The sequence below is a fragment of the Polistes dominula genome, unplaced genomic scaffold (assembly GCF_049000335.1).
Source record: "Polistes dominula isolate Pdom_NZ unplaced genomic scaffold, Pdom_raw_medaka contig_82, whole genome shotgun sequence".
In the NCBI taxonomy this organism is placed as follows: domain Eukaryota; kingdom Metazoa; phylum Arthropoda; class Insecta; order Hymenoptera; family Vespidae; genus Polistes; species Polistes dominula.
The window spans coordinates 3145614-3168267 of record NW_028301046.1 but is presented as its reverse complement, the minus strand read 5'-3'; the positions used below and the strand labels follow the sequence as shown (position 1 = coordinate 3168267).

At 28.6% G+C, this 22654-nt stretch overlaps 6 protein-coding genes across 8 annotated transcripts; 2 read left to right on the top strand and 4 right to left on the bottom strand.

The window, feature by feature from the left end:
* Positions 1-807: 807 nt before the first annotated feature.
* On the bottom strand, positions 808-3094 carry LOC107074567 (ionotropic receptor 75a). The gene is made up of 8 exons (XM_015336102.2): positions 2801-3094; positions 2586-2713; positions 2332-2493; positions 2061-2269; positions 1776-1990; positions 1276-1547; positions 996-1202; positions 808-901 (listed from the first exon to the last, which is right to left on the bottom strand). Exons 1-8 carry the CDS (start codon positions 3092-3094, stop codon positions 808-810), a joined length of 1581 nt encoding a protein of 526 aa, XP_015191588.2.
* An 827-nt stretch (positions 3095-3921) lies between these two features.
* LOC107074541 (ionotropic receptor 75a) lies at positions 3922-6487 on the bottom strand. Its single transcript, XM_089175383.1, has 7 exons — positions 6145-6487; positions 5943-6070; positions 5688-5852; positions 5383-5597; positions 5078-5292; positions 4625-4893; positions 3922-4563 (listed from the first exon to the last, which is right to left on the bottom strand). The coding sequence occupies exons 1-7, from the start codon at positions 6436-6438 to the stop codon at positions 4350-4352; spliced, it is 1500 nt and encodes a 499-aa protein (XP_089031509.1). The 5' UTR covers positions 6439-6487; the 3' UTR covers positions 3922-4349.
* A 594-nt stretch (positions 6488-7081) lies between these two features.
* On the bottom strand, positions 7082-10382 carry LOC107074686 (pancreatic triacylglycerol lipase). Of its 2 annotated transcripts, none has more exons than XM_015336349.2 (7): positions 9902-10382; positions 9651-9753; positions 8745-8893; positions 8116-8361; positions 7840-8046; positions 7587-7761; positions 7082-7490 (listed from the first exon to the last, which is right to left on the bottom strand). In XM_015336349.2, exons 1-7 carry the CDS (start codon positions 9948-9950, stop codon positions 7433-7435), a joined length of 987 nt encoding a protein of 328 aa, XP_015191835.1. In that variant the 5' UTR covers positions 9951-10382; the 3' UTR covers positions 7082-7432. The 2 variants fall into 2 exon arrangements, with proteins under 2 accessions (XP_015191835.1, XP_015191836.1); XM_015336350.2 differs by having other exon boundaries at positions 7587-7743; positions 9902-10374.
* A 350-nt stretch (positions 10383-10732) lies between these two features.
* LOC107074684 (male-enhanced antigen 1) lies at positions 10733-11813 on the top strand. The gene is made up of 4 exons (XM_015336348.2): positions 10733-10810; positions 10949-11266; positions 11360-11431; positions 11497-11813. Exons 2-4 carry the CDS (start codon positions 11090-11092, stop codon positions 11716-11718), a joined length of 471 nt encoding a protein of 156 aa, XP_015191834.2. The 5' UTR covers positions 10733-10810; positions 10949-11089; the 3' UTR covers positions 11719-11813.
* Gat-1B (GABA neurotransmitter transporter-1B) lies at positions 11788-16405 on the bottom strand. 2 transcript variants are annotated; one of them, XM_015336344.2, is made up of 14 exons: positions 16254-16405; positions 14971-15303; positions 14675-14894; positions 14413-14514; positions 14159-14327; positions 13924-14056; positions 13678-13812; positions 13484-13587; positions 13255-13379; positions 13066-13178; positions 12864-12995; positions 12572-12775; positions 12324-12491; positions 11788-12250 (listed from the first exon to the last, which is right to left on the bottom strand). In XM_015336344.2, exons 2-14 carry the CDS (start codon positions 15229-15231, stop codon positions 12149-12151), a joined length of 1968 nt encoding a protein of 655 aa, XP_015191830.1. In that variant the 5' UTR covers positions 15232-15303; positions 16254-16405; the 3' UTR covers positions 11788-12148. The 2 variants fall into 2 exon arrangements, with proteins under 2 accessions (XP_015191830.1, XP_015191831.1); XM_015336345.2 differs by lacking the exon at positions 16254-16405 and adding an exon at positions 16093-16246.
* A 1369-nt stretch (positions 16406-17774) lies between these two features.
* On the top strand, positions 17775-22506 carry LOC107074675 (protein zer-1 homolog). Its single transcript, XM_015336334.2, has 9 exons — positions 17775-18609; positions 18701-18989; positions 19062-19359; positions 19433-19638; positions 19709-19880; positions 20020-20343; positions 20431-20580; positions 20884-21136; positions 21243-22506. Exons 1-9 carry the CDS (start codon positions 18153-18155, stop codon positions 21440-21442), a joined length of 2349 nt encoding a protein of 782 aa, XP_015191820.1. The 5' UTR covers positions 17775-18152; the 3' UTR covers positions 21443-22506.
* The last annotated feature ends 148 nt before the right edge of the window (positions 22507-22654 follow it).

Genomic DNA, 22654 nt, shown 5'->3' with positions numbered 1-22654 from the left:
TGATTAAAAATTGCTGTTGCATTTTGATCTTGACATCGTAAATCTACGAAAACACCTAATCTCCAATAGTTAACGTTTAAGAATCTGTAAAAATCGTATTCTACAAATGGTCCTTTTATGGATGCCGAAATTCCTACTTTATTTAACATCTTGATTATCTGAAAATCATCTATACAGATCGATCAATCGATTAATTATAATTATATAATTATTAAAGAGTTTTTCTTTTTTTTTTTAATAATAACAAATAGAAAGAAAAAAACATTTGACTATGCAAAATAAATTTCTACTCACTAGTAATATTCCCACAGGAAAATCCAACGACAATGGGTACCCTTTTGTAAATAAAATAATCTCGAATGATTTCATTATTTTGAGCAAAAGTAAGATGAAAAAAAAGAATAATAAGCACATTTTTAATATACATTGTTATAAATTTTTCTTAAAATACGTGTGCACACAAAACGAAAATAGGATTTGAACTACAAACTAGACTTTCCGTATTTGTCCTTCTTCACGATAGAAGTCTATAAGTCGGTTTTCTATTTTGCATGTGACGTTCTGTCAGTTTCGTACACGACTTCAATCGAACATAGGAAAAATGACTTATTATTTAGTATAAGTACTACAGACTAATGGAATTCACTGTAGATTAAAAAAACTACAGTTAGCATTACACAATATCGATTTCTCTTTATTTCTAATATCCTTTATTTCTACTTGGACTAATCATTTGGGTAACATCGAAACAATATTAATATGCAAGTAGTAGTTTTGAGTTATAGTAAAATATAATATTTTTGCAAATCAAATACTAAGTAATTGTAATTCATTAGTGCTATCTGTTTTATTACTACTTTGTTTCGATAGACTAGAATTGTCTCTTTCTGACGTAAATTTTCTGCAATTTTAAAAAAGAAAAATCATCAACTTTTCAAACACATCTCCAATGTATGAATAATATATAATAAAAACAATAATATAGAAAAACTTACCGTGTGAATCGATAAAAATAAATATTTTCTATTAAACAAATACCACTTGAAATTAAAACACCTAATGAGAGTAAAATGAAGGCTGCTGCAGTTTCATAAATAGTAATACTTCGCGTAGATAAAGCATCTTGTTGACACTGAGGTTTTTTCGAGGACCAATACTTAATTTGCCGACTTCTTAAACCGCTGCTTTGCATTTTGATCAAACTTCAATAAAATTATATAATCGTAAGTGAATTCTATTGTAAAATGGAACAATAAAAATGTTAAGATACTTTACCCAACTCTCGCAATTTCCAAAAATTGAGCATTGTGACTGGAATACATTCCCATGACTGATTCCTTGAAGAGATGAATTTCCGTAAGCTGACATATCTGACTGGAATCAAACATCTTTTCGATGTAGGGATAAGCAGTGTTGGGATCTGTATGATAAGCAAGAATACCTTGCCCAACTTGTCTGATACCTTCTTCTATGGGCAAATATCTTTTTGATTGCGGCAATGGATCCCAACGTTTTTTTCTGAAATAATCTGATTCCCAATTCCATTTCTACAAATAGAATAAATATTAATGAACACACACACACATTTTTTATCGTTCAACATAAAATACAGAGTGTCTAAAGAGTTGCTTTATCAAAAAAAAAAAAAAAACCTTAACGCAGACCTGTAAAATGAAAACATTGTACACAACATTTAAATAGTTAATAAATGTTTGTCTGTTCGGAAAAATAACTTTTGAGACACCCTGTATAATAATGATTTAATAGTATTATACTTTTAATAAATAATTTAAATATGGTACAGCTTCTGCAGCAATACGCATGTGCGTATCGGCAAGTACAGCAACAGAATCTTCTATTTTATCAAAGGGTTCACTCAAACGAGCTGAAACAATACTACAGGAATAATAATTGTACATCATCCAGCTGAAAAGGAGTATTTGTACCACGGCCATACGACCGACCAAACTTCTAGGAAATAAATACGCTCCTAAGATAAAATATTTCAATTTATTATAAATTTTTCTCTTAAAAAACGAAAGAGAGAAATTAAAGTGTACCTTGTTGGCCCATGATACCAATAGTTAGCACTACAGCTCCAAAACCCTTTTCACTTTTCACATTTTCACGTTTCAATATTAATCCAACGATGATTATAGAAATAATCATGAAAAGTGCATAAGAATCCCAAATACCTTTCGTAAAAGGTTTCAAGAACAAATCTAATTTAATTTTTTTCGTTGGGGTTGAAAGTAACATAAAACAAGGTCTGTAAGAATATAATTAGATGCAACGGATATTTTAAATAAAAAAGAAATTTATTTTTCTAACCGAACTGGCCAAGCTGCACCAATCAGACTAGCAAATTCTAATCTTTCGGATACCATAACTCTCGGATTACTGGCAATATCGATATAATTGTCTTTTAAAAGTTCAAACATTCGTCCGTGTATACTATTTCTATCCCAATAATATATTTCTCCTGCATGTATGCTATATTAAAAAAAAAAAAAAATGATCACTTGTAAATACGTAAAGTAAATTATTTTATAATAATTAAATTTTAAAAAACAAATCATAATTACGTAAAATTAAAAAGATCACCAGTGTGTGATATCATAGCGTATACAAATTTGTGCATACTTTCTAAGGATCTAGTATTGACATCTTTCATGTAATCAACTAATCGCATATTTTTAGGCCTGTATTGAATCTACAAAAAATATGTAGATACTAATCATTGAAAATTATTAAAATTAAAAGTAAAATTAAAAAAAAAAAAAAATCATGAAATACTTACTACACCAGATATTTTCAATCTTAAACCATTCAAATTTCCTCTTCTGATTAATTTTGGTTCTTTCAAATAAATAGTCAAATTTCCATGAGGATTCCAGGTGCCATATTTAAGGACGTTTAGTGAACCACCTCGATATTTGCAATGATTAAATACATCATACATTTGATAACCATTTTGATTAGGTATAGCAACAACTACGTCAGTTGCCATGCTGTAAGCTGTGTCATTCAAAATCGATATGCTTTCATTCAGATTTGATCCTAATATCAACCAATTATATAAATAGCTGTACATGCGATGTTCCGAACTCTGATCAATAAAATAGATTTAAAAAATCTTTCCAAAGATTGAACAGCTTGAAATTATTTTGTAAAGTGTATATATCTTACATCAGAAAAAATATAATTGAGACTTTCATTACGACAACGTAGATCTACGAAAACACCTACTGCCCAATGATCGCTGTTTAAAATCAAACTTATGTCTGGATTTGAATAAGAATCTTTTATGATAGCAAAGGTTCCTAAATGATTCAGCTTTCTCAAAAGATTAAAATTATCTGGTAAAAAATTCAATGTTTCTTAGAAATTGGTGCGTTTTTAAAGATAATTTGTTATAATTACGTACTTGTAGCATCACCGCACGAAAATCCAACAATATTTTTGACATTTTTAAATGCAAAATAATCACTAATAAAATCATTGTCCTTGGCATTAGTATGTAGAATGATATATAACAAAATAATAACTCTGATATTCATCTTGTTTTTATTATCTCTTCAATTGTTATACGATCTAACATTGATGTTATTATGTGTAGTACTTTTTCTAATCTAATGGTAAGGATTATAAGCGGTTTATAGATTTTTCAAAAATATATTTATTTATTCATGCATTCATAGAACTAGAATGTCATTAATAATTCTTATCTTATTAAATATTTCCTTATCTACATCGATCTATAATGAGTATTATAAATTTTTAAATATTTATTTATTTATTCATAGAGTTAGGATATTATTAATAATTTGAATCTTTCTAAATATTTTCTTAGTTACATCGATCTATAATTATATAATAATAATAATAATTTAATATAATTATATATAATATAATTAATTTAATTTAATATAATTATATATAATAATTACTCAATCCAGTCAATGAATTACCTTATACTGTCATCTGTTCGAATCTTATCGAACTAACAGAGATAATCATGACTCTTTGTTAATAAACAAATAATTCGCAATAAAATAATATTGCGATTATAAATTAAAATATAAACTATCCTATCTTTCAAGTTGGATGAAACTGCACACAGTATGTAAAATTTTATTAAAATCGGTTTAGTAGTTTAGGAGTCCATTGCGGACAAACAACGTGACACGTAATTTATACATATTAGATAATAAATAATAATAATTTAAAAACATTTCTACTACTTATGTATCCATTTGTCTTCTATTGATCTATCAATGATCTATAAATGTAAGATACGTAGAAGAATATTTTGTAGATATATTTTGTTATCAAAAATAATTTAATTACTACCTTTTAGACCAAAACCAAAAAATGATATTTTCGATGGCACATACACACAATGATAAAACCATGCCAACGATTAAGAATAACAAAACAGGGGCAGCTTCTTGAATCGATATAGCTTCAGCTATAAGTATGTTTGATGGACAACGAGGTTTTCTAGCAGACCAACGTTTCAATTCACGATCTCGTAAACCCGCATTGTTCATTTTCGTAAATCTAAAAAAAAGAAATGTTTGTCTCGTGAATTTGTTTAAAAAAATGCTAATCATTTTTATACCCAGTTCTTAAGATTTCAGTGAAAGGACTGTTTTGTCTGCTCCATAATCCTAAAGTCGTTCGAAGAAGATGAACTTCCATCAATTCGCAGATCATACGAGTTTCAAAAGTTTTTTCAATATATGGATAAGCTGATTCTGTTAAAGTATGATAAGCAAAACCACCTTGAGCTACACGATTTAATCCTTCCTCTATTGACAAGTGTCTTGTTGATTCAGAAAGCTTTAACCAACGATTTTGATAAAAATATCTTACTTCCAAATTTGGTTCCTGTAATATATATACAGTATAGTATACAGTACATTAAATATTTAATACATTAGCAGAGTGAACTAAAAGTTTCTAAATCAATTATATTTTGTTGAGTAAAATTAATTCTTTTTTCACACAATTAAATTGTTAAACTAGAAATCTTTGGGTTAACTCTATACTTACACGTATTTTTATAGTTTACCTGTAATAACGACTTAATATACTGAGTAGGTTCCATAGCAATTTTAAAATTACTATTGGCTAAACTAATTAATGAATCATTCATTTTATCTCCAATATTTTTTAAACGATTCGATACCATACTAGCTGAATAATAATTGAAGATTAACAAACTGAAGAACATGATATGTAAAAATGCAATACGACCCGCTACACCATAAGGAATTACAGCTGACGCTAGTGTAAGAAAAAAATGATTTATTACTATTAATGTTAATTATAATATACATATTTTTATTAATAATTATGTCATTGAAATAATCGAACCTTGTTGCGATAAAGCTCCCATGGAAGAAAGTATCGAAATCCCACAGAGTTCGATAAAATCATGAAAACCTTCTTTTCTTAAAACAATGAGTAAAATAACTGCTGTAAGAGCTACTATAATTAACATGGCGTACCATACACGAATAGCTAATGGTCGTATGAATTGTGTTGCTCTTAATTGAGTAGATGATATCATACGAAATAAAAAACATGTCCTGTTTAATTAAAAATTATTTTCAAGAAAAATACAAAATATAATTATAATTATATTTAAATATTAAAGAGTATGTGTATGAATTATGTACCGTACAGGCCAGACAGGAGCGATAATGTCACCATAATTTAATCTTTCAGTAATAATCATTGTTGGATTTACACAAATATCTATTAAACCTTCTTCAAATGCAGCAAATACTGGTCCACGATTACCACCACGTTTTTGCCATGGATCTATTTCCGTAATATTCATTCTAATAAAGATGAAATAAATATCAAACCAAGTCAAATTTAGAAAAAAATTGTTCTACACAAAATTAACGAGAGTTTGAATATTTATTTACGTAAAATTGTAGAGTTCAGCAATATGAATCAAAATTGCATACATAAATTTCGAATGACTATCTTTCGATTTTTTATTATAATCCAATAAATATTTTTCGATTGGAATATTAGGTAATTTGTGATCTAACTGTAGAAATAAATATTTTGTTGTTAATTATGACTTATATGTGTAATAAAAATATTTGAAAGTTGAGTACTTACGAGTACACCAACATTCAGTGTCATTCCTTGAAGATTTGCCCTTCTGCTAAATTTATGTTTGACCAATGTAACATACAAACCAGTTTCTTTATGCCAAGTACCAAATAATACAGTTTGTAAGGATCCATTATGATCCTTGCATAAATTATAAACATCGTATAAAACGTAACCACGAGTTGATGGTTCAGCAATAATTACATCAGTTGCGATATTAAAAGTACTATCGTCAATGATTTTCAAACTTTCTTTTAAATTATGACCAATGATCAGCCACTTGTGTGATTCGTCATACATATGATATTTCGATGCCTAAATGAATGTTAACAATTAAATAAATAAATCAAAAACAAAGATAACTTAATCCCATAAACGATGTAATAATCTTCATCTTACTTTCGAAATAAGTCTGTTAATATTTTGATTTTCACATCTCAAATCTAAAAATATGCCTAAATAATGATTATTGGGATTCAAAAATTTCTGTAAAATCTCATCAGATTTAGTCAAATATTCATTTTTTAAGATTGCAACGTAAGTATGTATATCGTTGAACGATCTCACTAATTTAAAGTTATCTGTTTCGAAGAGAAATAAAAGATAAAATGACCATAAAAATATGACGAACAATTTAACACACAATAATTAATACACTTACTCGTCGAATTGTAACAAGAAAATCCCACGACATTAGGGATTTTTCTATGTTCAAAGTAATCTCGAATGAAATCATTTTCGTTTATACAGGATATGTAAATAAATATATTGAACACTATGAAACATTGAAAATAGAAGCGATACATGATAAGAAACAACTTCTTGCACTTGTTTGCAAGATATTGATGAGTTCAATACTTTTGTTTCTTCATTTATTAATGAACATCGATTATAACCGCGCAACGTAACGAAAAGTGACAGGAACATGAAATATTACATACTATACACCCAACCATACGATTATTTATTTATCGTAAAAAGTACATTGAGAGAAAATAAAAGATTTTCACATTGAATCTATTGAACTTAATTAACATCGTAATTTGTACTTACATATGTACGTAGAGATTTTTTAATTAATTTATTTGTTTTGGTATTCAATCATAAATGAAACTTTACGGAGATCCGAATGAAAATTGAGGGACACGTGCATGTGTGCATAATGCATAAGCAAACACGTAATTCTACATAAATAAAGTAACTTACAAATGACTAGTACTGATTATTTAATCGCATATATATACACGATTATTATTGTCTTCCATTTCAAGTTCGATCAACGATTAATAATTTCTCATTCTATTGCGAACGGTGGTTCATTGTTAGTGGACAAGTAGAATTTTCCTCGTAATCTGTTGTTGAAGGGAATTGTTAATATTTATAGTTTTTGAGACAATTTTTAAGATTAATAAAATCTGATTAATTTTTAAGATTAAAAAGAATCTTACGATGTGGATGCGTATTCTCCCATTAAGACGATTGGATTATAATCGCAACGACCTTCCTTATATTTTTCCCAATTTTCACAAGTTCTTGCTTTAAATCCTGAAGTACTGCCAATGCTCTCTGTCATAAACTGATGTGCACGAGAATGACTGCAATAGGCTGCAAATACAATATCAACTTGTATGAATAATTTATAATATAATATGTGTATAATATAAATTATACACATTTTTGTATTATTCAAAATCTACTAACTGGTCGTTGGTAAGAAAGAACACCCAGGTTGAGGAAATTCCCCATTATTGGGATAAAAATCAGCATGACCTAAAGGTGCTAAAAATCCAAAAGCTGGTCCACTTGTGTGAATAACGTCAACAAATTGTGCATCCGTAGGATCCAATCGAAATTCTGGGTCAACGATTCCAGAAATCGTTTCAAACAAAGGACTCGCAGGATCCAGACCTTTGAACGATTATTTCTTATTCAATATTTTATGAAAATCATGATGAATAATTTGGAAATTATTCTTACCAGTTATTCTACCGATACGACCATCAAGATAAGCACCAGCAAAACCTGCCACGTGGGAACCCAAACTATGACCGGTGATATGAACGTCCTTGTACTCAAGATTCGATTCTCTATTAAGAAATTCGAGAAAATCACCAAGGAATTCTCCAACTTTACGTGTGTTATTTGCAGCTATTGGATAAACTTCTGTTGCTAATACACCCCAACCAACAACTATTACATTTACATCTTCGTGTAACAAATATGCTGAAAATAATATTGTCCTTTCAATTATTATTATTTAAATTTGTATGCATTATATATATTGTAACTTTCATTTCAATGATTCTCTTAAAAAAAAAGGTCGATGAGAAATCAGATTGTTTTTTTTTTCTTCTTCTCGAAATTACGTCAAAATCTTAAGAATGACTTCATCATAAAGAACATTAGTTTCTTAAAACGATCAATTAAATGTGTTATCGTGTTGACCCTTGAACCTGACAGCGTCGATTCCGTGTTTACCGAAACGATTTGACCGTGATTGTCATGAAATTTCTCTAACTTCTCTTCGACATTTCAATATTCTAGAAAATTCTTCTTTTCGTTTTATTTCTTATTATTTTTTATTTTATTTTATTAATAAAACTCACCGTCTACGAGTCCTCGTATCCATGCTTCATTACGAGTATCGCTAAATCCATGAACGATGAATTTGGTTGGACGACTTTCGTTAAAATGAGATGCATAAAGGACTTCTGTATTATTCAAGAATAATTGTTCCTCCCCGAAAGGATTTTCCCTGTTTAATTATATAATTATATTTAATTCATCCGTATTCATAGATTGTAACGTTAATTAAAAAAGAATTTAATAATTTCATCGTTCGTTATTTCATTTTATCCAATGTAAAAGATAATCAATATCAAAAGGAATTAATAAAAAAAATGAAAAGGCACAGAGTTCTCCCTTAAATTATTTTCTTTAAGCAAGAAAATATCGAGACATCAGTTTAACATCCATCTTTAGTAGTGGCGCCTCATTTTATCCTCCTTTTTTAATCGGGACTATCGGCATAAGACGTAATGAAAGAAGAAGAAGAAGAAGAAAATGAAGATGAAAAAGCAGAATAAAAAGAAGTGGAGGCTTGTCTGTGATATTTACGCATGAATGATAGTAAGTCGAGCATCAGCGCTGAGAATAGAATGCGGACGCTCTTTGATTGCACGTATCATTTAAAAAATTAATGGTTCGTTTATAGCAGCGCATAACATTAGCTCCGGAATCAGCAAAAAATTTCTCATATCGATCGATCCACGACAAGAAAGGGCAAACGTGCGAATGAATCTTCGACCTCGCGACTTTGCATATTGATCATAATCTAATTGTGAGTAATATACAAGGTATAACGCGAACATTATTTTTTTTATTAATTATATTATTAAATTTCATACGTGTATCTATTGATTTATGTACAAATTAATGATGATGTTAATTTTATACTTTTGTTACAATTAATTATAAGAAAATAAGAGAAATAATATTTGATATTATCATACCTGGTATATAAATTAAAAGTAGCTGGTTCTCTTGGTACATTAAAAACTGATTTGATGACCGTTTCCACGTCGTTTAACAACGTGTTTTGTGGATGAGCATAAACTGAAAAATCATGATCAAATGTTAATTTTCATCAATTTTTTACGAATTATAATAAATATATATTTATTCCTGATATTATGTATACAGATACGTGTCAGTGTTTATGTTAATTTTAATTATGTCGAATGTTATACTCTTGTTTTTTTACCTGATATGAAGGCAGTTGCTAAAAGAATGTAAGATTCAATAAGTGACATGTCTTCTTGTGTGATACCACTCGACGTTGCACTGGATTACTACTGCACTCGGTTTAGTAGCGGGGCGCCATTCATCCTATGTGATTTCTTCTTCTCTGTGATGTATGATAAAACTTGGAGCCCTAGTCATTAGCTTAATTAATTACGACAGACATTCGAAGTCTTTCAAATAAACGCAAGTTCAGTGATTAATTACCCCCACTTTACATGCGTCTTCCTCAAATTTATGTTTCTTCTATGAATATTTTTATTCTTATTTATTTTTTTTTATCGTGAGAGAGAAATAACGAACAGTTTAATGACGAAATAAAGTTAGAGGACGAAATGACATTCGTGATTAGTAGTCACAATTTTAGATGGTTTAATCAACGTTCTGATAATGTAATCCAAGTTAGATATAGCGCAATAAATTCTGCTGTTCTTTCCTCCTACAATTTTCTACGATTTTCAATTTATTCTTTGTAATTCTAATAAATATTTGTTAATTATTATTTTATTATTTTTATTTAATAATAATAATAAGAAAAAGAAGAATAATAATAGTAATAATACTAACGTTAAAGTTATTTTAATTTCAAATTGTTTATAATATTGTTCTAAAGTTTAATTTTTTTAATTATATTTTATGCACTTATTACATTAGATATTTATTATAGTTGTTTTGTGTTAATATTCCAATAATTAAATGTTTTTTATTTTATTCCTGGAATAATTTATCTTAGTCATTAGTTACATTAGTTGCGTCATGTTTTTACGAATTCAAATTTTCGCGCGTTTATTAGAAGATGGCGCCCTTTCACCATATTCAATATTATGACGTCAAAATTCTGGAATCAGCTGTGATGTGTCAAACATTATGGGTATTTATAATGTTTTAATTTCTGATATATTTAATTCGACATATATTTATATATAATTTTTATAAATTAATAAAATTTAATAAATCTTTATTGCTTTGTCGTGTAAATGATATTAAAAGAAATAATATTTATTTTTAGGAAAAAAAGAGAGGTTACAAATATAATCAAAAATAATAGTAAATATTTATCAACTGTCAACTTTGAATAGGATACAAAAGAAAAGATTAAAAAATATATATTTATACAAAATATGTTTAATGTAATATATCCTAACGCACAATGTCTCCTGAACCTACTGAAGAACCTATAGAAGAAAGTTTAAATGTACCAAATTTAACCGTTGATACAAGGATGACAACAGATTCTGAAAGTGAAGATGAAGATGTTGGAATGACTGGATATATGCCATTATCTCAATTACCTACTGATAGCGATCTTATATTACAAGACGATGAAGTTTGTAATAATATATTTTCAAATATTATTTATACATGAATATATAAATAATTATTTCATTATCATTTTCATATTCGCAATGAATATTTTCAGGACGATGAGTGGATATCTGAAACTGGAGAAATGAATCATGCGATACCTGTATCATTAAATGATTCACAACAGGTAAAAATATTAGAAATGATTATATTTCATGAATTATCTAATCAATTAATTTATAAACATTTCAGCTTTGTTTTAGCGAAACAATAGAAGTATGGTCATCTCCATCTAATAGATCTAATATAGACATGGATGCAGATAAAATTAATCAAGTTAAATCAATGATGGCTAGTTTTACATTACCGTCCACTGCAATTCCCGAATGGGCAAATACTATTTCTGAGGAAGAATGGAAAGAACAATTAATTGATCGTATAAAAGAGATGCAAAATAAAGAAAAGTCAGACTAGATAGTTTAATAATATCTTTTACATATTGTGCATAAAATTATATTCAAAAGATTAAAACACTATCAAACATTCGTATTATCGTATAGTTTACGAAATTTATTTTTTAAGATACAATATTTCTTGTGTCAAATATAAGAAAATATCATATTTTAAATATGTGCTATTATAAATAATGTATGTTACGTGAATATGTCCGTAATTAGCGATGTATTAAACTATATTTAATCTTAATCTGAAAAATATTATTATCATTATAATAATTACATTATTTTATATATTGTTCAACACTCTCTCTCTCTCTTTCTCTCTTTCATTTCTTATTAATATTTCATTTAACATTATTGCTCATGTTTAATATAAACGAGTTCACTGTCAACCAAATATTTACAATATATAAAAAAATAATAATAATAATAATAATATTAAAAACTTATAATTCAAGTCCTGAATTAATGGCAGCAGGTTTTGTAGTACTTAATTTCATACGTAATGTTGCAACATCTTCCTCTATTCTTACAAGCTTTCGAAATTTCTATAAAAAACAAATAAAAATTATCTTATCACATACATATTAATAAAGTATTGTTTAGATGTCAATAATATACCTCTGAGGTAGTTCCAGGTGTAACACACCAAATATAAACCATATAAACCGGAATACACATCATAGATGATAAACCACATAACCACCCCAACAGATGACTCCACCATGGGTATTCGTATGAAAGATATTTAACAGGGCTAAATTTAATTATATTAAATATAAATACACCCTATATAAAAAAAAAGAAAACAATTATTATCTCATTAAATCTTAAACCAAAGTTATATACAAAAATTTATTTAATCTCACCACACAAATCGCTGGTGTAGTGAATAGCCAACATATTTTCCACCAACAACAGGGATAATAACCGATCATATCTCGTATACCATCATAAAAACGATTAACTCCGAATGCCCATGATACTGCGATACACTCAAAAAACATCAAAAATAAAAGACAAAATCCACTGACGGCGTAGGAATCCAAAAGTTGAAAAACATACATTCCTCCCTAATATTAACATAGTTTAATAAAATGTATGTTCTCAAAATAGAACTAGACGTTACGTTGTAATTTTTTTAATACATATAACGCTTACCTCGGTTATACACAAAAGACCAATTAGATACGAGATAAAACAAACAAAAGCTATGAATATTTCTTTGCGTTTTCTTAAAAGTCTCGGCCATTCATCAACAGCTGCAGTTATAAAGCCTTCCACGGTACAAAACTGTTAAATAATACATTTTTTATAATATCTTATTTGTAATATATTTTTAAAACATCAAATTTTTGTTTACCTGACTATCCAAACCGATCAATAAAAGCATTATGAAAAATAAACACGACCAAATCGATGCACCGGGCAATTGAAGTACCGCCGAAGGATAAACTAAGAAAGCTAAACCTGGACCTAGTATAAAGGATTTTAAAATAAGATTAAAAACGTGATAGAAATTATTTGAGTAAAATATACCAAAAAAAATTACCGGAAGCAGCAACATCGGCAACTGGTTTATTTTGTTCTTGTGCCATAAAACCCACCACAGAAAATATGACAACACCACTGAGCATACTTGTACATGAATTAACTGTGCAAACTATAAGAGCATCTCTGAAATAAAGGAACACGTTAATTATTAAATAATCTAACTTAAATAATATAGTTAATTGTAATTTAAATAAAAAATCGTATATTTTTTATTTATATATACACACTTATAAACATTATTATTAAATTTGTTGTAACTTCCGAGCGCAACGAGAGCACCTAGTCCCAGTGCATAAGAAAAGAATATTTGCGTCACTGCGTCTATCCATACCTAGATTTTTTTTTTTTTAATAAAATTAAAACATATTTTTAATCGTGATGCTATAATAAAATTATTAAATTTGAACAAATTTGTTTCTACCTCTGGTTCACCAAGTTTCGTAAGATTTGGTGTAGCGTAATATTTCAGACCTTCAATCGCACCTGGTAGAGTTAAACCTCTTACTAATAAAACTGCTAGCAATGCGTATGGAAACAACGAAGTGAAATAAACAACCTATACGTAAAAAGAATAAATAATATATTGTCAAAATATATCGAAAAAAATATTTTTCTTTAAGTTATTCGCTATTGAATCAAATTTGCTCTTTATTGTACATCATCTTACCTTTCCTGTCCATTTAACTCCTTTCCAAATACAAAAATAACACATGATCCATACGACAGCCAAAGTACCTGCTAATTCCCATCTTATTCCACCCACGGCATCAACACCTGAAGAGATTTGAAGTGTGCGCCTCCTTTAATATGAAAAAGATATATTAAACATTATAATGTAATATTAAAAAAACAATATAATTAATTAATTAAAAAGATCTAACACACAATAAGTTAAAACTTACTCCCAAAACTCTTGGACTGGATCCTTGAGTAACGTATGACTGAAGTTACCGATCGAAGTAGCGCATACAGTGTCCTCTTCGTCTGGCCAGCAAATAGCTTCGAGACGTTCTGTGGGGGTGATACAGAAGTTTGTGTTCCATGAATTACCACAAGTTCTCCATGGCACATCTTTCAAGAAATTTATTAACATATAAGACAAATATAAGACACTACATCCGAAAGATAGCAATCTTATAATCATATACCTATTTACCTGACTGTAGAGAAACTAAGAAATAGAATAGTGCCCACGCTAGTATAATAATGTAATAAATATTTGTCCAGCAGGAGAGCACGCAGGTTGCATATCCAATACCTATATTTTATACTTTATTATAATAAGATCTATGCAAATAGAATAACATTATCCAAATACATTGTCAAATATTAAAAATGTGTTTCCTCGTTTCGTCATTTGTACTTTCTACTTACCGCGCAAGAACAAAATTAATCAATCAGAAATGACTTCTTCGAACCTTTAAAAATCGGAGCAATTTGAAAGACTCCAAGGCCACCTATGGTCATCATTTGACCCAAGGATAGTTCCATTAGGAACATGGGTACACCGGCAAGTGCCAAAGCTATGAAATAAGGAACCATGAAGGCACCACCTCCATTCTTGTAACAAAGGTAAGGAAATCGCCATAAATTTCCCAAACCGATCGCGAGACCCACTACCGATAAAATAAATTCCACCTTGGAGAACAAGAAAATAAAAATTTAAGAATGACGTATTAATTAATTTCATATTGTGGACACTATAATAAATCACCTTGCTGCTCCATGATCCTCGATCCGGTAAATCTTGGGTTTCCTTTACAACAGTTGACTGCAGACATTGAATAGCTTCAAATCGGAAATCTTGTTCCTTACCACCATTTGGTACTCTTAAAGGTGGTTCAGAAAAAAGGGCCTTCAATTCCTGAACTGGATTTGCTGGATTAATCTGATTCACTGAATTTACCAACTTCCTCGAAAGAGGACTGGTGGACCTATCTACCTTAGATCGGCCAGCCGTTCCGGTCGAAGGCATTATTATATATCCAGCAAAACACGTACAAACTCAACGCTATTCACCTCATCATATTTACACGTACGTACGAATCTGCGAATTTAATTTAATTCTTAAAAAACAAAAACGGATGAGAGAGACTGGAAAAGAAGAAGAAATAAAGGATTGAGTTAGAAACAAAGGGACTCTTAAATAGTTGTAACGATTGAATATGCGCATTTCACGACCAATATTCAGGACCACCGTCGCCCTTTGGCGTCATATTTTGCCCATTGTTGCTCGAGTGAAAAATTGAAGGGATTATTATACAGTAAACGGTTGTCGGGTGAAAGACAATTTGGTCTCGCGTTTCGAGGTCTTAAATATTCAGCGGTCATCGTCATCACGTGAGACGCATCTGTACAAGGGTCTTGATGATGATGGATGACAGACAACGAGCAACTTCCGGGAATCACAACGTTTCATCAATGTTGTTCCCATCGACCAACCTTGTCCTATTTTAGGCGAACGATTGGCGAAAGATATATTATCCTAACAAAATATGACTACTAAAGTTGACTAAACTATTAATATTTTCTTTTTATTATTCCATATTTATATTAGTGGACAAATGATTGTAATTAATAATAATAATAATTTTATCTAGTGTTATATTTAAATTATTGATACATACATTGGATGAACTTTTATTAACAAGTGATTGCAATTACGAATAATTATCCTTATTTCGTTATTGTAATATTACTATAACTCGTCCAAGCTACTCGTTTTACCAAAATACTTTAATCACTATGCCCAAATAATAAAAACAAACTTATTCTTTTTCTAAATACATTATAATTTGACTTTGTCATGCTGTCATATAGATAAAACAATACGTACTATATAATTACGTGAAGTCAAACTTGAAATAACGGAAGTGTGTAACTTTTCAATTAAATGCGTGAAAAAGAAAAATAAAAATAGACAAAAAATAAAAAAGATAAAAAAAAATATAAAGAACTAAAAGCAAAAAAAAAATGACAGTTTAACGTAGTACGTACACGTAGCTCGCGTTACTTGAATTTCGCACAGGATAAGTTCACGTATGAAGAGCGCAGAGATTTCTGGTGTACCCTGCAAATCTCCCCCACAATAGCGTTCAGTCCCCCAAGCACCAACACACTTATCGATTCATTCAACAAATTAGTGCCACAGTGTCAATCTATATTTAGGCTCTACTATGTATACGTTATCATACACACATACATATAAATATAATATGTATATGGTAAAAACTCTGATTTATCATATAGATCTTTGTAAATTTCATTCATTTTTTTCAACGAAGATATTAGCTATTTGTTTAAGATAACAATGATCAGACATATAGTTTTCTTTTCTTTCTACTCTTAAAAAAAGAATTTTAAAAATATAATAATTAATTAGTATATTTTGTAAAATTTCTTATCAATATCACGTCAGTTCTTTATAATTTATATACTTTTAAGTATTTTATTTAAAAATATACATATATATATTGGTATAATTGCTCTTTAAAAAGAAATTATTTTTAAACAATTTCAAAACTAATATTGACAAGTGAAAAGTTAGCGAGAAATTTAAATTACTATCAATTCAAATTCTCGCTACAGGATAGAACAATAAAGATGTTATAAGTATTTAATTGTTCTCTAATCTATTTATAATTAGTATAATATGTAATATTAAAATAATAATATATATTAAAATCATTCTATTTATAAAATTGACAAATTATTTAAAAACAATAATAATTGTATTAAATATGTTGAATGTTAAATGCAATACAGTTATATCTGCTGCCATCTAGTAGTGTAGTATCAAAACAGCTTCATTATCTGTCGGTATACAAAGTGAGTTAAAAATTTCTAGATGGTCCAAAAGTTCCTATGTCATTTTAAAAATCAATTACTATATTCCGAGACCCTTTAGGCTAACTAATTTGTAAATGTAAAGGTGTGTTGATGTAACATGATATTTAATTAACTTTTATACATCTTATGTTTTTTTATATTAATCTAAATGAAAATAAATCATTATTACTTATCATATTTATTTGGCATTCGAAGATTTCTATCTTAGATTATCTTTACATCAATATTCAGATAATCTAATATTAAGCTAAATTTACATCGTTATTTGTATTAACAAATAAGATTACGTTTACAGATCCAAATTGCAGATAAATTGTAGCAAGTAAATATAGATTTACAATAAATTTTAACGTATCAAAATAGATAAGAAATGATATCGACAGTGCCATTTGATATATTATTACTTATTATTTTACATTATGTTACAAAAATATTACAGATATCAAAAATATCCGAACATTACTCTAATAACAAAATTTTAAATTTCTAGTAAACAGCATGTTCTTATCCTTATTTAATAAAATACTAGAAATTATTGGAAAGAAAAATTTGTAATAAATCGTAAAAAGAAAAATAAACAATAAAATTCCTTATCAAATTTTTAATGAATATCTATAAAAAGTGTAATAGTTTTGATTATCATCAAAGTACAAACTAACGCAAAATGTAACTTGGATCAAAGTCGAGTATGGCGTCACTACGGTAGTCAAGTGAAATGTCAAAATTGCGGAACGTGAGTATATACACATTCGATTAATGCTCGATCTATCTAAAATTCTAGAAAGTTTTCGACGTAACGACATCATATCAAGTAATTTTAACCAACGCATTACAGTGAATTTTATTAGCACTGTATATAATAATAGAATCGAAGAAATAATTTATAGTAAGAAGAATATTAGAGCACTTATAATAAATTGTGAGATGTTTGTGCATTACCAGCTGATAGGTTTTGATGTATTTGACAGCAGTGTATAATTGCATAATTGTGTATAGTGTGCTCTAATGAACAATTGTATGTGATTTAATAAAAAAAGGCCATACAGGATGGCAGAACTGAATGATATATATCATTCAGATCAAAACCTTGGTCCAGAGAAACTTATTGATCTCTGCTTCAAACTAATTTGTGACAAACTTGATATCATTTCAATCAAAGATAAACATGGTCATCGTATTCTACGCAAAGGACTTGCTTTTCCTGCAGAAATATGTCACAAATTTATAGAACATATGCAACGAAGTAAAAAAGGAGGGAGCGATGATTGGTTCATCTCTATGTTCAAAGATACAACAGCAACCAGACTAAAACGTGTTAAAATAATAAATTGTAATTTGACGGATGCTTCTGTTCAAATATTAATGAAGCACAAACTTACTGACCTAGAACTCACCAATTGCTGTGACTTAACAGAACTTTCTATTGAACACGTGAACGCCAATTCTGAAAACTTACGTAGTCTGGTATTTCATGGAGTTTCAATAGCCCTACCAATAAGACTTGGTAATAGAACATTTAGAATAATGATTATTAAATAGTATGACAATAATATCATAATAATCCTATCAAATATATACTTATATATTATTTTTAGCTGCAGATGAGAACTCTTCTATTTACTACAAACGTGGCTATGTATTTAAAACACCAAATTTAAGACGTTTAGCATTAGGATATGTTGGTATTCCTGAAAAGGAATATAATTTACTTTTGGCAGGATTAACTAATTTAACTCATTTAGATTTATCTAATTATTTTCAAGGATTGAACTTTGATTTTTATGATCAAGTTCCAAATTTGTTATCGTTAACATTGTACAATGTAAAGGTTAATGGTGATCCGATAGCATTTGTTAATAACATATGCCATTTGAAAAAACTTAGGTATGCAGAAGTGTTTTATACTAATTAAAAGAAATAATTTTATTGTTCTAATTATGAAAACTTATATATTAGGCACTTGGACATTTCACAATCCAATTTCAAACATGGACAATTTGAGCATCCTAACAGAATTTTAAGACGTATAGTAACTGGATTGCCTGAATTAGTTTCTCTAGATATTGGAGGCACTAATCTTGCTGGAAGAGGAGTTGCCGAAAGACCCCTTGAAACAGTTTTAGAAGATTTGGCAAATAATGCTCTTTGTGACATACCTGGTCTTGCATCTAGAATCAATAACCCATTACAATTTTTAGGTCTTTATGGAACTGCTCATGCAGCTTGTAAAAGACATGATATACCAGCAAAAGTGGTACGTATTGAACAATTGTAATGTAATTTTTATTTTATTATTGTATTACATTAATTTTATGGGATGAATGCAGATAGCAGGAGATGCAAATGAAGATCAAATATTAATAGCGGCTCATGTTTGCATGAACAACAAACCAGAATTATTACAAAAAGTATTGAGTGATCTCTATCATGTATTCAGATATGAAAATTGTCAAAGAATGGATCAAGCACTTCATACTGTATTAGAAGCGATGGAAAAGCATTCATATCATAAACACATACAGATATCTGGAAGGTAATACATTTTAATGAATACAAATATTATATATTATAACATTTGATATTTAAAAAAATATTTGTTACAGTGCTACTTTATTTTACATAGTAAAGATGAAAGAGAAAGGAGATCTAGTTGTAGGTGTTAGGAAAAGAATTATTAACACTTTATTAACAGGAATGAGTCTTCATAGAGACGAAGAAATTATGATGCGCAATGGTTGTTTGGCACTATGTCAATTTCGCATACCGCAAGATGTAGTTAGTATTTACTTTTTATCTTTATCATACGTCTATAATGTTTATTTGATTTTATATTTATTGTATCTCTATAAACAAAACTATCTATAAATATCTATAAAAAAAGAAGAGAATAACATAACAATATTTCTATTTACAGATGTTTAACTATGAAGCATTAGTAAAAGTGCTCTTACATTCTGCTAAACATGCAGAGCCAGAAGGATTCGTACAACGTATCGGAATATATTTATTAAACTCTCTAGCTTGTCAAGTTGAGGGAAAAGAGAAGTGTCTTTTAGGCAAATTAGGTTGTGTTAAAACGATGCTTGAATTAGTCGAATATAGAGTTGTATCTGGAATATTTGATGATGTCTTAGAAGTTGCATGGTCAACAATGTGGAATATGACTGATGAAACGGCTATAAATTGCCAACGATTTTTAGATGAAAAAGGAATGGTACTATTTCTGAAATGCGTAGAAGTATGTATTTTTATATTTTTTAAAAACCTATACAAGTATAAACACTTGATACATAATTATTGTTATTATTTTTTTTTTTTTATATAGCAATATCCAGGTAAAGAAGAATTACTAAGAAACATGATGGGTTTGCTTGGTAATGTTGCTGAAGTAAGCTATTTGAGAGTGCATCTTATGCAACATCAATATGTATGTGTTTTTGCCAACTTATTATGCTCCAATAGTGATGGCATTGAGGTATCACATTTTACTGAATTTTATAAATCTTTTATTGTTCTTTAATTATTTACTATCATTATTATTATTAATTGACATAAAAAACTCGAAAGTTCATTGCTGCAAATACTAAATCCCGCCAGTGTTCTCGTCTCTGAGCGCGACCCTTCCATTCGCGGTCTTCGTAGCCTATTTCTTTAAGATCCCTTCTAATATTGTCCTCCCATCTATGTCTTGGTATACCGACCAGTAATTTACTATCATTAATCTATATAAATTAATAAGATAATGTATATATATTATTATTATTCTATAAAATAATAGGTATCTTATAATGCAACTGGTATACTTGCACATATGGCATCCGATGGTGTTGAAGCTTGGACACTTGATAAACCAAGTCGAGATGAAGTTTTAGATTTTATGGTCCAAGCTATTGAAAGATGGGATTTATCAGCAGAACGTAATATCAATTATCGTTCATTTTTACCCCTCTTACGTTTACTGGATGTATACCACACTCCGGAATGTCAGCACTGGGCTGTGTGGGCACTCGCAAATTTAACTAATGTTTATCGTACGTATATCTAAAAATATGTTTCTTCATTTTAAATCATTTTCTTTTCTCTCTTCTTCTGCTACATAAAAACTTCTTATTAATATTTTAATCTATGTTGAAACAGCACACAAATATTGTTCGTTAGTTATAAAAGAAGGAGGAATAGAAAAATTGAATGCTCTTAAAGCTCATCAAAGGCCATACGAACGTATCAAAGAACTTGCAACAATTGTAATAGAAAATTGCTGTCAAGATAGCAGTCATTCCAATGATGGGAATTATCTTCAAGCACATTCAGATGCTGAATATAGTCTTGATGGTTAAAAAAGAAGAAAGAAAGCAGAAAATTGTCATTAATATTTGATTCATGTGCAACTCATTATTGAATACAGAATGTTCACATCCGTAGTATATAAAGATTTAAAACTAACAAAATATTGATGAAAGTGTGTGGTGATTTTATATCTATAGTAACTATCATAAAAGAAAGAAAGAAAGAAAAAAATATGAGACGTTAGCTTTATCCCTGAGATTTTCTGAAAGGTAATATGTAAAAAGAAAAAGAACAAAATTTCCGCCTCCATTCCCCCTCGAAACAAACAACAAATAATTGCTTAAATATAGCAAAACATGTTTTAAAGGTACGCTGTGATGATATTATATTATACAGCGCGTTGTTGATTCGTTAGTGGTAATCCAAATATTTATAGTCTTTATTATTAATATTTACTATATTAATAATCAACCATTAAAATCAGAAATTATTTTTATCAATGTAAATAGCTATATCCTGTATCATAAATTGAATCTCCGAGATAAAAATGATTGTGACATGATCATATAACATTTCTATTTTTTTTGTTTAATAAATATTAGATCTCGTATAAACTGTGTTTAACAGTTGGCATTGTTTTATGTCATTCAATACTTTAGCTTTGATTATTTAGCTACTGAAATATTGTCTACAAGTACTACTGTCTAGATATTATTTATTACAAATAATTTGGATAAATAAAAAAACTTAATAATGATACAGCGTGTCAATATATATCACACTGTAAATAGAGTTGATGTGCACAGAGAGTTTGAGTGAAATAGATTTATATGTTTTTGTAAATTATCGTTATGAAACTTACAATAACAAAAATAGAAAAAAGAAAATGTTCTCATACTGCTGAGATCAATTGCTTAATTTAAATTGTTTATTATCAATATAGAAATACACGTAATTCTAAGTACATATGTATACATGCATATTTTCCATGCTAAAATGATAATTAGACAACCTATTTCTACAATAAGCATTAAAATGATGATATAAATGTATAATGAATGTGAGAATAATTTTTGAACTATTCTGTGTATAATATAAGTTCATATGAGACTGATATTATGAGTATTATTATTTATTCTTATATCTTCTTTTATCCTCTTTCTCTTTTTTTTTTTTTTTTTACATAAATAAACAAAATATCCTAATGCATTTTTTGTTATATATTTTCTAAACTATTTTGATTTGATAATAATTTCCTTTAA

Bases quoted from the DNA above. Each gene is read 5' to 3' on its own strand.
- LOC107074567 (XM_015336102.2), bottom strand. From the start codon at position 3,094: ATGTACAGCTATTTATATAATTGGTTGATATTAGGATCAAATCTGAAT. The intron at 2,270-2,331 runs GTTAGAAAAATA...ATATTCTTACAG, and splicing joins GGTGCAGCTTGGCCAGTTCG to ACCTTGTTTTATGTTACTTT. The intron at 1,548-1,775 runs GTATAATACTAT...TTCTATTTGTAG, and splicing joins ATTTAAATTATTTATTAAAA to AAATGGAATTGGGAATCAGA.
- LOC107074541 (XM_089175383.1), bottom strand. From the start codon at position 6,438: ATGTATGACGAATCACACAAGTGGCTGATCATTGGTCATAATTTAAAA. The intron at 6,071-6,144 runs GTAAGTACTCAA...TTATTTCTACAG, and splicing joins CACTGAATGTTGGTGTACTC to TTAGATCACAAATTACCTAA. The intron at 5,598-5,687 runs GTACATAATTCA...TTAATTAAACAG, and splicing joins GCTCCTGTCTGGCCTGTACG to GACATGTTTTTTATTTCGTA.
- LOC107074686 (XM_015336349.2), bottom strand. From the start codon at position 9,950: ATGTCACTTATTGAATCTTACATTCTTTTAGCAACTGCCTTCATATCA. The intron at 8,894-9,650 runs GTATGATAATAT...ATAATTAAACAG, and splicing joins ACTTTTAATTTATATACCAG to GGAAAATCCTTTCGGGGAGG. The intron at 8,362-8,744 runs GTGAGTTTTATT...TATTATTTTCAG, and splicing joins GATACGAGGACTCGTAGACG to CATATTTGTTACACGAAGAT.
- LOC107074684 (XM_015336348.2), top strand. From the start codon at position 11,090: ATGTCTCCTGAACCTACTGAAGAACCTATAGAAGAAAGTTTAAATGTA. The intron at 11,267-11,359 runs GTTTGTAATAAT...GAATATTTTCAG, and splicing joins TTATATTACAAGACGATGAA to GACGATGAGTGGATATCTGA. The intron at 11,432-11,496 runs GTAAAAATATTA...TAAACATTTCAG, and splicing joins CATTAAATGATTCACAACAG to CTTTGTTTTAGCGAAACAAT.
- Gat-1B (XM_015336344.2), bottom strand. From the start codon at position 15,231: ATGCCTTCGACCGGAACGGCTGGCCGATCTAAGGTAGATAGGTCCACC. The intron at 14,057-14,158 runs GTAAGTTTTAAC...TTCATATTAAAG, and splicing joins CCAGTCCAAGAGTTTTGGGA to GAGGCGCACACTTCAAATCT. The intron at 13,813-13,923 runs GTAAGATGATGT...TTTTACGTATAG, and splicing joins GAGTTAAATGGACAGGAAAG to GTTGTTTATTTCACTTCGTT.
- LOC107074675 (XM_015336334.2), top strand. From the start codon at position 18,153: ATGGCAGAACTGAATGATATATATCATTCAGATCAAAACCTTGGTCCA. The intron at 18,610-18,700 runs GTAATAGAACAT...TATTATTTTTAG, and splicing joins AGCCCTACCAATAAGACTTG to CTGCAGATGAGAACTCTTCT. The intron at 21,137-21,242 runs GTACGTATATCT...ATGTTGAAACAG, and splicing joins AAATTTAACTAATGTTTATC to CACACAAATATTGTTCGTTA.